We start from the raw sequence: 14,571 nt of genomic DNA, 5'->3' as shown, positions 1-14,571 counted from the left end.
AATCAGAAGCCTCCTTACGCGGATGCTCATACAGAAACTAAGTTTATTATTTTTTTCTTCTTAAAAAAAAAAAAAAAGAAAAAAACTCATTGTAGAGAAGCCCCTCCCCCTTCCCCTAAGGGTGGGGGGCTGTGAAAGATAGCTGGGGAAATCAAGTACAAGGGGGTGGGGACAAAGACTATCTTGCCACCCTTAACACTGCCCAGCCATGTGGGGTGGAAGGGAAGGGGATATGTGAAAAGCCCCGTTTCCATGACAACCAGTTGCCTACCCCCTACTTTGGTGGAAAGAAGGGAGAAGGCCCCTATGTCTCCCTGGAGGATTCCCCCCTCAAAAGACTTCAAGTAGTGGTTAACAGAGTCAGGCCTGGTCATGGAGGGAGAGGGGCCATGGCAGAAAGCCTAGGTGAAGGGGGGCAGCCCACTCACGTCTTGGCTTTACGGCCTCTGTGACTAATGGTAGGGCCAGCCAAGTGGGAAGGGGCGCTGCTGCGCAAGATACGCTGGTCCCCTTGGTTGGTGGCCCCACCAAGCCGGCGGGGGCCAGGCCGGCGCCGTGGGGTCCCATCCCCTTCCTCCTCCTCACCTGAGGCTTCAGCCTCAGACTCCTCTACTGAACCCTCAGGCCCCAGGGGACTTGGGGGCTGCAGGCGGCTCCGCTTTGCCAGCCCAGGACCACAGCCAACTGGGGCCCCTGCCCGTTTGCGAGGCACCTTCTCAGTCTCTAGTGGGGGCACTAGAGACCCTGGACGCAGCCGGGTCGAACGCAGTTTTGGAGCCAATGAGACCACGGGAGGTGTCAATTCTAACCCGCCTGGCCCACTATCCGCTAAATCCAGATCATCCTGAATTACAGCCACTACCATGGACCCTTCACTCTTTCGTCCCCTCATTCCTTCTGCTTCAAGACGTAAGCGGGCCAGGCGGGTGAGGGGGCGGCTTCCATCCTCATCAGATGAACTACCCTCACTCTCCCCCTGGCCCTGGGGTTGCCGCTGCTTCCCCAATCCACAGCTCTCAAGGACAGGAGAGCTGTCGCGGTCCAAGACAGGGAGCTGGCTGGGCCGAGGTGACGGTGGATTCTTGGGAGGTCGGCCCCGCTTCCGCTTGGGTGGGGATGTTGAAATGGTGAGAGTGGTGACAGTGTTGGCGACAGTAGCAGTGGGACAGGCTAGGAGTGGTGGGAGCGGTGGCAGGGGTGGCGGTATCGGGAGTGGCTGTGTCCGGCTCTCTAAGCTGCCATCCCCTGGAGAGGAAATGGTCCCAGGAATGGGCAAATCTCGGGCCTTAGGGGGCCGCCCACGCCTTCTTTTCTCCACAGGTGATAGGATGACAGGCTCGGGTCTATGAACTGGCTGGGGTCCAAGAGGCTGGGGCCCAGGAATAAGCTGGGGTGCCAGGACAGGCTCCGCAACAATAAGGGTCTCAGCCCCAGGGACTGAGTCAGCCCCACTGGTTTTTCCCTTAGAGGTGGATGAAGGTGCCTCATCCACCCCTCGCCCAGCATCTGCTGGAGACCTGTTCTTCTTGGGGGGCCTCCCCCTGCGACGTTTCACAGCAGGAGGGGTGATGGCAAGTAGTGCCCCTTCTCCATTTTCTGGGCTGCCCCCACCAGTCAGCCCCAGCTCAATGTGACGGCGAGCTATGAAGGGCTGCTGGGTTGGGGTGGGCAGTGTGGATGGGGGAGCAGCTTCACAGGGACCACTGGTGGGAGGTGAGGATTCTGGCCCCGACATGCTGCGGGTAGATGGGCTTCCCGGGCTGGCACCAGTCTCAGAGACCCCAGGCACTAGGGTGCTGGCAGTTCCCCGCTGCTGTCGCCGCCGCCTCACCAGTTCCTTTTCCTCTACCACAGTCACTAGCCGTCCTGGCAGCTTGCGAAGCACTTTGGGACCTGGAGGCTGCCCTGGCCGACCAGCCCCCTGACCCCTAATTTCTACATCGGCACTGGTGCGACGCCGAGGGGGCCGGGCAGGCGAAGGACCCTCAGGTGTGGAGGTGGCCGAGGATGAGGTTGATGGGGCTGCGGCCTCAGCTGAAACAAGTTCCTGTGGTTTCTCTGGGGTAGACGTTGGGGTCTGGGCTTCCACCAGCTCTTCTGAGTTCTTGTCAGCCTCCAGTGGCTCCTGAAGTAGCTCATCAGATGCTGCTGAGGGTGGGAGCTCCAGCCTATTGCTCTCACTCAGACACGTGGCCACTTCCTCACCATCAGGCAGCACTGAGAGGATGGTCGCCTCAGCAGGCTCGGGCACCTCCTGCTCTTGACCGTTGGGGACGCTGCCAGCTGCCAGGTTTGGGCTAGGTGCAGAAGAGGTGAGAGAAAGGTTCTTCTCTGACATAGGCAGGATCTCAACAGCAACTGGCAACAGATCCTTAGGGGGCACAAGAGTAATTGGGGAAGTCTCGGAACTGGCCATATCAGCCAGCTCCAGGGACTCAGTAGATGCCATTGCTTGTGCACACAGCTCTGCCTCAGGCCCCATGCCCAAGGGGAGGTTGGTGACTGGTGGGGAAATGGGCACAGAAGGTAGACCAAGCAAGAGAGGGGAGGAAGGAGTTAAGAGAGAAGTTTGGGCTGGAGGTGGGGTATGAGCTGGTGGAGGGGTACAGGCAGGAGGAGGGGTACAGGCAGAAGAACAAGAAGGAGGAATCTGTGCAGAAGGAAGAGGGGGAGAAGGCAAGATATGGACAGGAAGCATGGTTATTGGATTTGGGGCTGAAATGGGGATTGGGGCAGAGATTGGGGCAGGGACTGGGGCAGGAATTGCAGCAGGAGCTGAAGCTGGAGTGGGTCGAGGCCTAGGCGCTGGCCGGGGAACTCGGTCCCTGGCAGGGCTGCAGCAGGGGGGGGTGGAGGTGCTGCGGGGGTGATGCGTGGATGTGACAGGAGTGTGGTTTGCCCCTTGAGTTTCAGCCCGGGCTCCACGAAGACGCTCACTGACGCGAGTCCCTGGCCTTTCGGGGGCCTTGGCCTTCTTACTGCGCCGGTGGCTGCCTCCACCAGTCCCACAGGAAACCTCATCCCCAGCCCCTGGCCCCTCCTCCTCCTCCTGGGGTAGGCGGAACACCTCCTCCTTCGCTTGGTCCAGGTCCTTGCGGGCAGCTTCCACTTGCTCCTACCAAAAACAGTGCCCAATGAGTGGTCAGAGGGAGGCAAGAGGCATGGGGAGTGGGTAGAAAGCAGCCACTTTCCACTTCTATCCCCACCCCCATACTCACTTCTGCCTGCTTGAGCTCCTCTCGGCTCACCTCCTCCAGTGAGGCTTCCAGGAATTTCATGGCATAGCGCTCAATGGGGGTCAGCTGTGGGGAAGAGCAGCGATGATGAACATAGGGACCTGGTGCCCAGGGCCCATCACCCTTGATTATTTTCACCAGAGAAGACAGAAAGAAGGTCGCAGAGTCCAGAGGAAGGAGTTGTGGAGGGTGAGGTTGAGAACTAGTGGATCCAACACAGACCTGTTCTACAAGGGCAGCAATTTCCTGCTCAGCCCGGGACATCTCCTCATCTTCAGCCCCAGGCCGACCAGCCTCCTCTCCGTCAGCAGCAGGAAACCCATCATTCTCATTGAATTCTGCAAGCTCAGCCACCTGTTCAGCCTTGGCCTGGGTGGCCGCACGGATATCCTCTTCATCCTCTGCCCGACACAATGCCTATGAGGGTGTGGGGAAGAATAACCATGAGAATTAAAGAACTTTACATCCTGTGATTTGATTCTGGCAAATGTTTGAGGCCACGTTTACACCAAACCAGATTTACATCAGAACTCAACTCTCTTCTGGGCCCCCAAAATTACCAAAGCAACACAGTGGTCCACAAAGAATGGAACAGATTCAACCAGGAGAGCCACCAGGGACAAAATAACTGTTTTAGAGACCTCTAGTTCCACTTACTTTCCATTCAAGTAAGCCTCAAATCTCTTTAAAAAAGCAATCCCAGAAGTGGTGAATACAAAATAATCCACAATTCTTTTTTGCGCTGAGATGCCTCATGACAACAGGTTAACATATGATCATTCCCCTGAGATGAATATCCAGGGAGATCACAGCAAAGTCACTGAGGGAAGTAGCCTAGAGCATGAGAGGAAGGCACTTGGTAGGGGAAAATTTCTCCATGATAATCCACATCTACAGTTCCCAAACATCTGTCTACTTCTGAAAAAATACAAATGCCCAGACCTCACCACTCAAAATCATGATTTAAGTAGACTGTGAGATGGGACTTAGGAATCAATCTTTTTCAAAGCCTTCCAAGTGATTCCAGTATGCATTAATGTTTGGGAAATGAGAGTTTTACACCATATACAAAGCACTTCTTACATCCACTATGCTATTTAACCTTCAGTTACTTCCTTCTAATTTAGCATTTCAGAAAAGTCGGAAGTGAGGCTCAGAAGACTAAATGGATGTGGCTTAATGAACACTATTAAGAAGCACTGTTGGGGCTTCCCTGGTGGTGCAGTGGTTGAGAGTCCACCTGCCGATGGAGGGGACACGGGTTTGTGCCCCGGTCCGGGAGGATCCCACGTGCCGCGGAGCGGCTGGGCCCGTGAGCCATGGCCGCTGAGCCTGCGTGTCCGGAGCCTGTGCTCCGCAACGGGAGAGGCCACAACAGTGACAGGCCCGCGTACCGCAAAAAAAAAAAAAAAAAAGAAGAAGCACTGTTGGAGCTCAAACCTAGAACCGTGGACTCCATATCCTGTGTTCTATCTATGAAATCATGTGAACCAATAAACAATCTACTCACAACTATCAAAGGCCAACTGTAATCTGGGAAGCAGCAGAAATAGTTCTTTCCCCTTGGACAAACTCAAAAGACTGAGAGACAACACACACTACAACCATTAGCTCTACTCTGGGGACTGCCCACTCTTTTTCTGCGGCGGGATCTTTGTTCCCCGACCAGGGATCGAACCCGTGCCCCCTGCAGTGGAAGCACAGAGTCTTAACCACTGGATGGCCAGTGAAGTCCCTGCCCACTCTTTTTTCACCTGCTCCAGGATATGGGTCTGCTTGCTGGCCACAGTCTCTTCCTCATCTTCAGGGGCAGAGGGTATAGATGAGCCAGATGGTTCCTCCAGAGGCATATCAAACAGCTCTCGGATGGTCTGCTTTGGAAAGAACACATGAAAAGTGTCAGAGCCAACGGAATGTTGGTCCCAGATCTATAGCTATGAAGCTGATAGCTCTTAGTAGTATCAGAAGCACCACTAGTTGAAGAGGCAGATCTGTGGAGGCCAAAGCATCCTTTTTAATAAGCAGTAGTAACTCCTACAGGCATAGCAGTTCTCTCTTGCACAGACTGGAAGATCTTAGTACCTGTTTAAAATAGGCTGTGGTGAAGTTGCCTCCCTCAATTGCCATGTCTCCCAACATTCTCTTCTGGTTTGCCTTTTTTAGGATGTTCTCTTCCACTGTCCGTTCACTGATAAGCCTAGGGGGTGATAAAGGACATGTATAAACAGCCAAATACATCAGTAAAACCCTATTAGCAAAGGGAAAGTAAGGTAAGGGGAGACTAGGCAATACCTATATATGTGGACATCTCGGGTCTGGCCAATTCGGTGACAGCGATCCTGGGCCTGAGCATCCATGGTAGGATTCCAGTCGCTGTCATAAAAAACAACAGTGTCTGCCCCCGTCAGGTTCACGCCCACACCCCCACTCCGAGTTGAAAGGATGAAGCAGAATATGCGTTTGTCTGCATTGAATCGTTCCATCAAGGCCTAGAGGAAAAGGAAAAAAAGATAGTATTGGGAGACATATCCCCAAAAACACACCAAGGCTTAGTGGGGGCCCCTCCTGGGACTCTGAACCCTGGAAAAAGGAGACAGAGCTGAGGCAAGCCTCTAAGGGCCAGAGATGCCTGGGTTACCTGTCTCTGTTCAACTCTAGTAGACCCATCCAGACGCAAGTAGAGGTGGCCATGGTAGGTGAGAAACTGCTCCAACACATCCAGCATTCGGGTCATCTGGGTGAATATGAGCACCCGGTGGCCCTCCGCCTTGAGCTGTCGCAACAGCACTGCCAACGTTTGCAACTTTCCTAAAGAGATATGAAGGGGTACAGGGAGCTAGCTATAAACTGGAGTGGGAAAAACACAGCACTGGAAGCCTGTGTAGTTGAAAGATCAAGTTTTACGCCAGGGTTTCGATCAACCCAGGGGAATCAAAAATATTTAACTTTATATATTTTCTTCTCTTAAGGGTTCTTCCTCTTCAGTCTGCTCCTGTCTTGGATCTGACTTCTTTCAGTCTAACTAGGGGCAGGGTAATACAGACCCTCAGGGGGAAAAAAGAAATCCTCAATGGTGTATGAGCAAGAAAAGACCTTCAAGTACTACACTGAGTTATACCAGCTGCAGCACAAGCCATTCACAAGATAAACATCAACAAATCCATTGATGTCATAGCTCACTTGGATGGAAGGTCACTGAGATAAGAACCAGAGAGGCAGGATCTTATGAGGTTATCTAGTTTAACCTCCCATCAAACACGAAAATAGTGATTCAATCAGTTTGAACACTTTTAACAAAGACTTTCAATTCACCTATTCTGAATGGTTTCAAATGTTATAAAATTATCTTTTTACTAAAATATTTATTGAACACATATTAATAAAAATTCTGCTGACTTTCTTATGTTCTACGACATTTAAGAAATCTGCAAACATATTACTATAGAAATCTACAAACATATTACTATAGAAATACCTGTGCACAGTGTGGCAGAAACTATTCGCTACTGTCCAACAGCCATTCTCGGTTAACAGAACCCGATTAATCCTATGGACACCTGGCAGAGATCCCTTGATACCCACGGAAGGCGCATGCCAAACCAACCCCAGAAAATGAATCATTATTGTTCTAAATAAGCCACAGTTCCTTTTTCCTTTTGTCAGTGATTACTCTAAGGATGGGCATATGGCCCAATCTGAGCCAATGAATTTTGAATCAAAGTCAACTGGGAGGGCTTTCTTTCCCAGAAAAAAATGAAAGACTTGCGAGTGTTTTATTTCAGCCCCTTGCTTCCTGCCTGGAGCACTGGTGTGCTCCCTGGAGTTATAGCAGCCATCTTAAGACCATGAAGAAATAACCATGAGAATAAAAAGATAAAAGCTAAGGATAGTAGGTAAAGTCCCGGGTCCATGAAGATACCACTAAGCTGCTGAACCAGCCATATACCACCATTCTCGGCATTTCTCATTTAGTAAACAATAAATGATCTTGTGGTTTAAGTCACCGTTGGTTGGTTTTCTGTTACCTGCAGCCAAATTTCTTCTAACCAATAAGATTCTATTCAAAAGGCAAGCATCCTTGTTCAAATCTTTCCCCAAAACAAAATCTACTATTTACTTTTTTTTTTTTTGGCCACCTGGCTTACGAGATCTTAATTCCCCAACCAGGGATGGAACCTGTGCCCTCAGCAGTGAAAGCGTGGAGTCCTACCACTGGACCACCAGGGAATTCCCCAAAATCTACTATTTACTGTGCAGTCTTATACCACCACACACCTTTCCCCATAAATCTGAAAACTCCACGCTGTGCTATGTCATTTGCCATTGTATCCCAAATGATGTAACATGTTCACAAAATAATCACTGAATAAATGAGTTAGCAAACATTTTCAACTTTCATCAAAGTCAAATTCATGAATGCCAAGAATCTATCATGAGGCCTACATTTCTTCATCTCACCCAGAAGCATAACCTAAAAGACTATCTGATGTTTAATGAAATCCACAGAGACCTTATGTACAGCATCCCTTTGATGTAACAGTCTTCAGGCTAAGACAAGAAAAGAGGTCAAGAGACCCTCACTGGCCGAAGAACTCACCGCAATCATACTGGATAAGCCTCAGGTCAGGAAACTGGGTACGCATGTTACACACAATACGGTGCAAAGGACGAGCCCGGGGCCAGAGCTCACGAGCCAATTGCTCCTGGAAGGCTGCCTGACGAGGGGCCAGCCAAGGAGGTGGGTGGCAGGCGTGCAAGGAAGGGGGAGGTGCCTCCACAGGAGGCATGACAAAGATGAACCTGTAAAAAGAAGGCAAGCAGTATAAAATATGGAACTCTGAATGGCCCCAGAAGTTAGCACCTTTACCAGCCCTAACCACTATATCCACTCAGAGGCCCCAAGACCCACTTCCCATTAGCACTTAGCCCTGCCAACCTCTCAATGATTTCTGACAGCTGGTCTAGTCGTTGCTGGGGAAACAGTACAGCCTGGCGGGCAGCCTCGGTATAAGTCCAAAAGGTGGGGTGGCTGGGGCCAGGAGAACGAGGGCCGATGGGGCTGGCAACAGGTTGGGGCAGGGTACAGAAATCCAAGACTTCAGTCCCATACACGGGTGCCAGGGCCCCATGAGCCTCACTAAGTTGGAAAATCCGTTCCAGGCGTTCAGACCGCTGCTGCTTCCGCTTTTCCTCCAGAGAGTCCTGAGGATAAGAGGAGAAAAACACAGAAAAAGTGATCAGCGTCCTTATAGAAAATCTGGCAGTTCCTCCCAGAATTAAACATAATCTGTGGAAACCATAAGATTCAACAATACACTATTTTGGTTCTTCCAAATTGTCAATAATGGGAGTTATTCTTTTCCCAATGTTAAATGAAATAACTTCTCCACAAAAGAAAACTGATCTTCCCTGTATGCTACCAAAGCAGGTGCCTGAATATTCAAAATTAAGATCCGTATGTTTGACAAACTTATAGAATGGATGATTTGCGTGAGTTTTCCCATGTAACACTTAAATCCAGGAATATCCAAGTTAATTTATCTTCTTGCAGTAGATCCAAAACAATTATTAAAATCCCTCCTCAAATCGCTGACCAGGATACAGAGAGGCTAATCAAATCCATGGCAGGTTTTTGTCCAAGGTCAGACTGGAACGGGGTGGGATGGGAACAGCTAACCAGACATCTAGGTAACCCCGAGAGAGAAAAGGGGAGTGCCCTGGCTGACAGGATACCTGTATGACTTTGACCCAATCCTTTCCCATCTTTGTGCTTCCAGTTTCACAGGCTATAAAACCACCTAACTCTTTTGTAGCACTTATCACACTTGTAGTTTTACATGTATAGGATTCTTTGATTAACATCTTCTACCCACTAAACTGTAAGCCCCTCACTGTAATCATCCAGTATCCAACTCAGTATCTGGCACAAAGTAGGCTTTCAATAAATATGTTATTAGAATGAACAAATAGTGAAGGAGACTGGACCCTACAAGATGGTCCTGAAAAAAAGCAGTGTCCCAAATCTCCCTTCCTGACTGCTACCTTAAGCTTGACCTCTTGGCTCCTGGTGGTCTAATAAGTGAGGAAGGAAAGCATCCTAGCAGAGGGAAAAATCATTAAGGCCAGCTCTCATTAAGTAGCAGCAAAGGAGACAATATTTGCAAATCATCTACCTGAAAAAGGACTTGTATCAAGAATAAAGAACTCTTACAACTCAATAACAAAAAGGAAAAGAATAAAATAACCCAATTAAAAAAGGGAAAGGATCTGAATAGACATTTCTTCAAAGAAGATATACAAATGGCTAACAACCACTGAAAAGATGCTCAACATCATTAGCCATCAGAAAAATGCAAATCAAAACCACAAAAGGGACTTCCCTGGTGGTGCAGTGGATAAGACTCTACTCTGTGCTCCCAATACAGGAGGCCCGGGTTCGATCCCTGGTCAGGGAACTAGATCCCACATGCATACCTCAACTAAGCGTTCGCATGCCACAACTAAGGAGCTGGCGAGCTGCAACTGCAGTGCCCTGGAGCTGCAACTAAGGAGCCCCCCGCTGCAACTAAGGCCCGGCGCAACCAAATAAATAAATATTTAAAAACCACAGGATACCACTTCAAACCCACTAGGATGGCTATAATCAAAAAAGACAAATAATAACAAGTTTTTGGCAAAGATGTAGACAACCTGGAACCCTCACAAGCGCTGGTGGGAATGTAAAATGGTACAGCCACTTTGGAAAACAGTTTGTCAGTTCCTCGAACAAACATAGTTACCATAACCCAGTTAATTCCACTCCTAAATTTACATCCAATATAACCGAACATATATGAAAAGATACAAAATCTTATACATGAATGTTCACAGCAGCATTATTCATAACAGCCAAAAAGAAAAAACAAACCAAATGTCCCCCAATCAACTGATGAATAGATATATAAAATGTGGTATATTCATACAATGGCATATTATTCAACAATTTTTAAAAAATGAAGTACTGATATATATACATATATATATGTCAGTTATAGCATAACATGGATGAACCTCAAAAATATTAAGTAAAAGAAGCCAGTCACAAAAAACCGTATATGACTCCATAAGTAAATCTACAGATACAAGTTACTTAGAGCTAGGAGGGATGGAAAGGTCAGGGATGATGGTTAAGGGTGTGGGGTTTCTTTTTTTTTAGGGCAATGAAAATGTTCTGAAGTTGATTGTTGTCATGGTTGCATAACTCTGTGAATATACTAAAAGCCAATGAACTGTATGGTTTAAATAGGTGAACTGTATGGTATGTGATTTATATCTCAAACTGTTTAAAGAAAAAGTATCAAGAAGCTGCTACCTACTTGCAGAGCAATGAAAATTTAACACAGACCATGGGGTTGCACCCTTGGGCTAGGATCTAGGCTCTCCTCTCTCTACTTCCAAAAAGCCAGACCAACCTGGCAGCATTAGAGAAAGACCAAAGGTGGAAGCAAGTGGCAAAGATGGGAGGGTGGGGGACTGGGGCCGAGAATAAGCAGCTCTATTATCAGAGTGAGAAAAAGACAAGAGGGCCTGGAAGGACTCACTAGATCTTTCTCATTATTGGGTCCTGGGTTACTTACTCTGAGTTGCAACTTTTATTTAACCAAATATATATACAACTATATATATGATAGAAAAAAATGGCTACCAGAAAGCTCATGAAGGGACAGAGTTCTTTTTATTTCCCACTTAATCACCATGGAGGTAAAAAACTACAGCAAATGACCGTCAAAGTCAAACGCTCATGATCTTTAGGGAACTGTATTCCGTGGTGTCCTTTCTCCCCTAGAAGTTCAAATACTTAATGGTGACAGTTTTAGCAACTGAGAAAAATCCTCCTGTCTCTGAGGACTGCCTCTTGTGGGGAAGAAGAGAAAGCAATGGAGCCAGCACATCTGTGTTCTCACAAGTTGTATAAATTTTAAAACATCATTTAGTAGGCTAGTTTCATCTGTAAAATGGGGCAATTAGATGCCAACACTAACTCAAAAGAGTAAGCAAGAACCAAAGAGACCAAATGTAACAAGATAGCCTTGAACACATCAGTGATTAATAGTTTTAAAAGCACATTATGTCCTCAATTACTTCCTCTGTGAAAAGTAGGACATGGATTATTCTTCCCATTTTACAAATAAGAGTAAAGGCCCAGGGAAGGGCTTTGTCCAGTGACATTCAAGTATTAGGTCCACAAAACTAGGCTTCGTAATTTACCAAGATAAAGGTGACATTATTTTGTTCCATCCACTCTGTAGCAACACTCCAAAGAAATTCAATTTCCTGTTCCCTCTCCTTTGAGGCAGTAAAACTTACCAGATAGAAAGGGGAACGAGGTGGTGGTGGGGGCTGGCGTCGAGGTCGGGGACCACTGAACGAGGTAGCAGTGGAGGGAGGGCTGGGGGGACCAGAGCGTAATGTCAGTGTCTCAGGCTCATCCTTGGAAACAGGCAGCCGGGATACCATGGTGACAGGCAAGGGAGCGGCACCGGTTGCCGAAACCACGAGGGAAGATGCCTGGGAAGCTGGGGCCTGTGTTGAGGCTGGGGCCAGTGCCAGAGTCTGAGCTGCCGCTGGGCCCAAGGTGGGCACCGGCACTGGGGCAGGGCTCAAGGTCAGTGTTTGCACTGAAGCTGGGGCCAGGAGTGAAGCAGATGACGACACCGTAGCCAAAGTCAGTGTGTGAGCTGGGGCCGGGCCCATTGGAGAAACTGGAGCCAGAGGGGGTGCTGGAGCCAAAGACAGCGTCTGAGATGGACACAGTGGTGGTCCCGGTGCCAAAGACAGTGTCTGGGCTGGAGCTGGTACTAGGGATGCTGCTGGAGTCAATGACAATGTCTGAGCTGGAAAAGAACCTTGGGGGTTCCCAGTTCCCAAAGAGAGTGTCTGAGATGGAGACGATCCGCCAAGAGTGGATGCTAAAGCTGGGGGTAAAGCCAGTGTCTGCGTAGAAGCCGGACTCGGGAGAGGTGACGGAACCGGGGCTGGTACCATAGTTTGAGCTGATGATGGAACCAACACAGGAGCTGGGGCTGGCACCAGTGAGGAAGCTGAGGCTAAAGGAGTTCCTGGAGTAGATGATGAAGCCAGAAGTGGAACCGAAGTCTGCGATGGAGCCAGTACAGGAGTAGGACCTAGTGATGGAGCCAGGACTGGAAGAGGAGCCAGAGAAGGAGCTGGAGAAGGAGCCAGGATTGCTGTCTGTGGAGCCACCATGGGAGCCAGAGAGGTGGCTAGAGCCTGAGATGCAGTAGGTGCTGGAGCCAAAAGGGAAGCCTGAGCTGGAGCTTGATTTGATGCTGCCGGAAAAGGACTGGCCAGAGCAGAAGCTGGCACCAGGACAGGTGAACATGCTGGGGCCACGGCTGAGTTCAACCCTGGAACATGTGAAGAGGCTGGAGCCAACAACAGAGGGTGACCAGGTGCCTGAGATGGGGACAGGGATGGAGTTGTGGCCAAACCTAGAGTCAAGGCTGACGCTGATGGAGAAGTCCCAACTGGTGCCAAAGAGGGAGGTCCAGGAGCCGCTGCCAGTGTTGGAGTCACATTAGTCAACAGAGCTGGGCCTGAAGCCGAAACAGGCAAGGGGGCTGAGATGGGGATGGTGAGTGGAGCTGAGGCTGGGGACGGAAGCGTTGTGCAGACAGAGATGGGGAGTGAAGATGATACTGGAACTGGGACTGTAGAAGACACAGGACTAGCAAGGGGAGAGGAGTTGGGAACTGGCATTGGAGAAGAGGCTGGCCCAGGTAGTGAGGATGGCACGGGGAGAGGAGAAGAGATGGTCAAGGGAGCAGCTCCGGGTGCTGAAGCTGTGGAGACAGAGGATAAGTTAGCCCCCAAATTCTTTTCTTGCTCCTTCTATTACCCTGTCCCACCCCTTCCCTTACCCCCAAGCTTCACCTGTTTCCCAGAAGACCTTCACTCCCACACCATGAGATCAAAGATTCAAGGTATCTAACAATTCAACATTTCCTTTCCCTCCGAAGTTCCAACTTATGTATCTTGGAATTAGGCAAGGGCTCAGCAGACCATTTTGGGGGCTAATGCAAATCAGTATACTGATAACGAAAGGATCTATTGTGACTTAGAAACCCTCTGGGCCACCCTATCTCCATTCCTGACAAAAATTTGTGGCCTCAGCCACCTGAACTCACCACTGACTTCAGGCGTAGGACTGTGGACCAGCTTGAGAAGTGGCCTCACCAGAGTGGATGTGGGTATGGGAGCCCGGGCAGTACCCAGAGCAGGTGTGGGTAGCCGGCCAGGGGTTAATGTGGGGCGTGGAGTCAACACAGCTGGAAGCCCAGAGCTCGGAGGCCGGGGTGCTGGGGCCAACGGAGGAACAGGAGTCAGTCCATCCCGAGGGGCCTGTCTCACTACAATCTTCACCACGCCTGTATTATTCACCATGGTTGGTGGCACTGCAAGAGGAAGCTAGATTGAGGGGAAGGTAGAAAAGAAACAAGAGACCCAAAGGATGGAAGAAGTCCAAGGGCAGGAGAGGGTAGCAGACAGATATCAGAGATACTGGCAAAGGAAAACAACACTGAGGGAAGGCTAGACAGACAGTAGCCCAGGGCATGCCTGGAAGGACCAAGGCCAGCAGGGCTAAGTAAGTAGGAAGGCCAGAAGCCTCACCCTGGTTAGCAGCAAGCGGAAGGCTGAGGCCAGTGGGGGCAGGGGTGGTGCTGGGGGTCGAAGAAGGCAGCACAGAGACAGGGGTAGGGCCAGGGGTCGGGGCCACGGCCTGGATGAGGGCCACATGGGCAGGCTGGCTGATGAGGTGGTGCTGCCCCCCTGCTGACACCAGGTGCACCACATTCCCTGGGTTAAGGGAAGAGAGAAAGAAAGAAAGAAGCAGCTATCAGCCGGAGGAGGGCAGAGGCAAGAGAAGAGAGAAAGAACGAAGAGGGAATAACTTCTCCAGAATAAACTCATACCTATCTTGATCAAAAGACCCCCTCCAACCATTCCCCTTGGCCCCACCCACCAAAAGGTAAGGAAAGAAACATAAAGGCTGACATCTGAAAAGAGCCACAAAAACAAAGGGACAAAGAGGAGGAGGAAAAAGGCAGGACAGGGGGTGGGTTTTACCTACTTTGCAGCGGGCGGGGCTGCCCCACAGCAAGCTGGCGCACCTGCGCACCAGTCAAAGTCAGCTTGTTGCCCTGGATTTGGAAGGTGAGAGGTTTGCTTCCCCCTGTACTAGCCACTGGCCGCTGTGCCAGTGAGGCTAACTGCCCGATGCTGACCACTTCACCTGCTATGAATAAAGAAGAGGCTTAATGTACATGGGGCTCAC

General features: G+C 49.7%; 1 protein-coding gene across 6 annotated transcripts in view; it reads right to left on the bottom strand.

Moving 5' to 3' along the window:
• Positions 1–23: 23 nt before the first annotated feature.
• Positions 24–14,571, bottom strand: part of SRCAP (Snf2 related CREBBP activator protein) — a 32,761-nt gene continuing 18,213 nt past the window's right edge. For 3 of the 6 annotated variants that reach the window (XM_060123372.1, XM_060123370.1, XM_060123371.1), the window contains exons 22-34: positions 14,368–14,532; positions 13,908–14,093; positions 13,424–13,690; positions 11,583–13,078; positions 8,173–8,438; positions 7,834–8,036; positions 5,875–6,044; positions 5,529–5,725; positions 5,319–5,433; positions 4,991–5,110; positions 3,459–3,653; positions 3,219–3,302; positions 24–3,115 (exon numbers count right to left, since the gene is read on the bottom strand). In XM_060123372.1, the coding sequence (XP_059979355.1) occupies positions 425–3,115; positions 3,219–3,302; positions 3,459–3,653; positions 4,991–5,110; positions 5,319–5,433; positions 5,529–5,725; positions 5,875–6,044; positions 7,834–8,036; positions 8,173–8,438; positions 11,583–13,078; positions 13,424–13,690; positions 13,908–14,093; positions 14,368–14,532 (6,155 nt within the window). In that variant the 3' untranslated portion in view covers positions 24–424. The remainder of the gene's footprint in view (positions 3,116–3,218; positions 3,303–3,458; positions 3,654–4,990; positions 5,111–5,318; positions 5,434–5,528; positions 5,726–5,874; positions 6,045–7,833; positions 8,037–8,172; positions 8,439–11,582; positions 13,079–13,423; positions 13,691–13,907; positions 14,094–14,367; positions 14,533–14,571) is intronic. The other 3 variants (XM_060123374.1, XM_060123375.1, XM_060123373.1) reach the window with 3 other exon arrangements.

This window comes from Lagenorhynchus albirostris, chromosome 15, assembly GCF_949774975.1.
Source record: "Lagenorhynchus albirostris chromosome 15, mLagAlb1.1, whole genome shotgun sequence".
In the NCBI taxonomy this organism is placed as follows: Eukaryota; Metazoa; Chordata; class Mammalia; order Artiodactyla; family Delphinidae; genus Lagenorhynchus; species Lagenorhynchus albirostris.
Note: the sequence above shows the minus strand (reverse complement) of the source record. Positions and strands in the feature narration are given on the sequence as shown.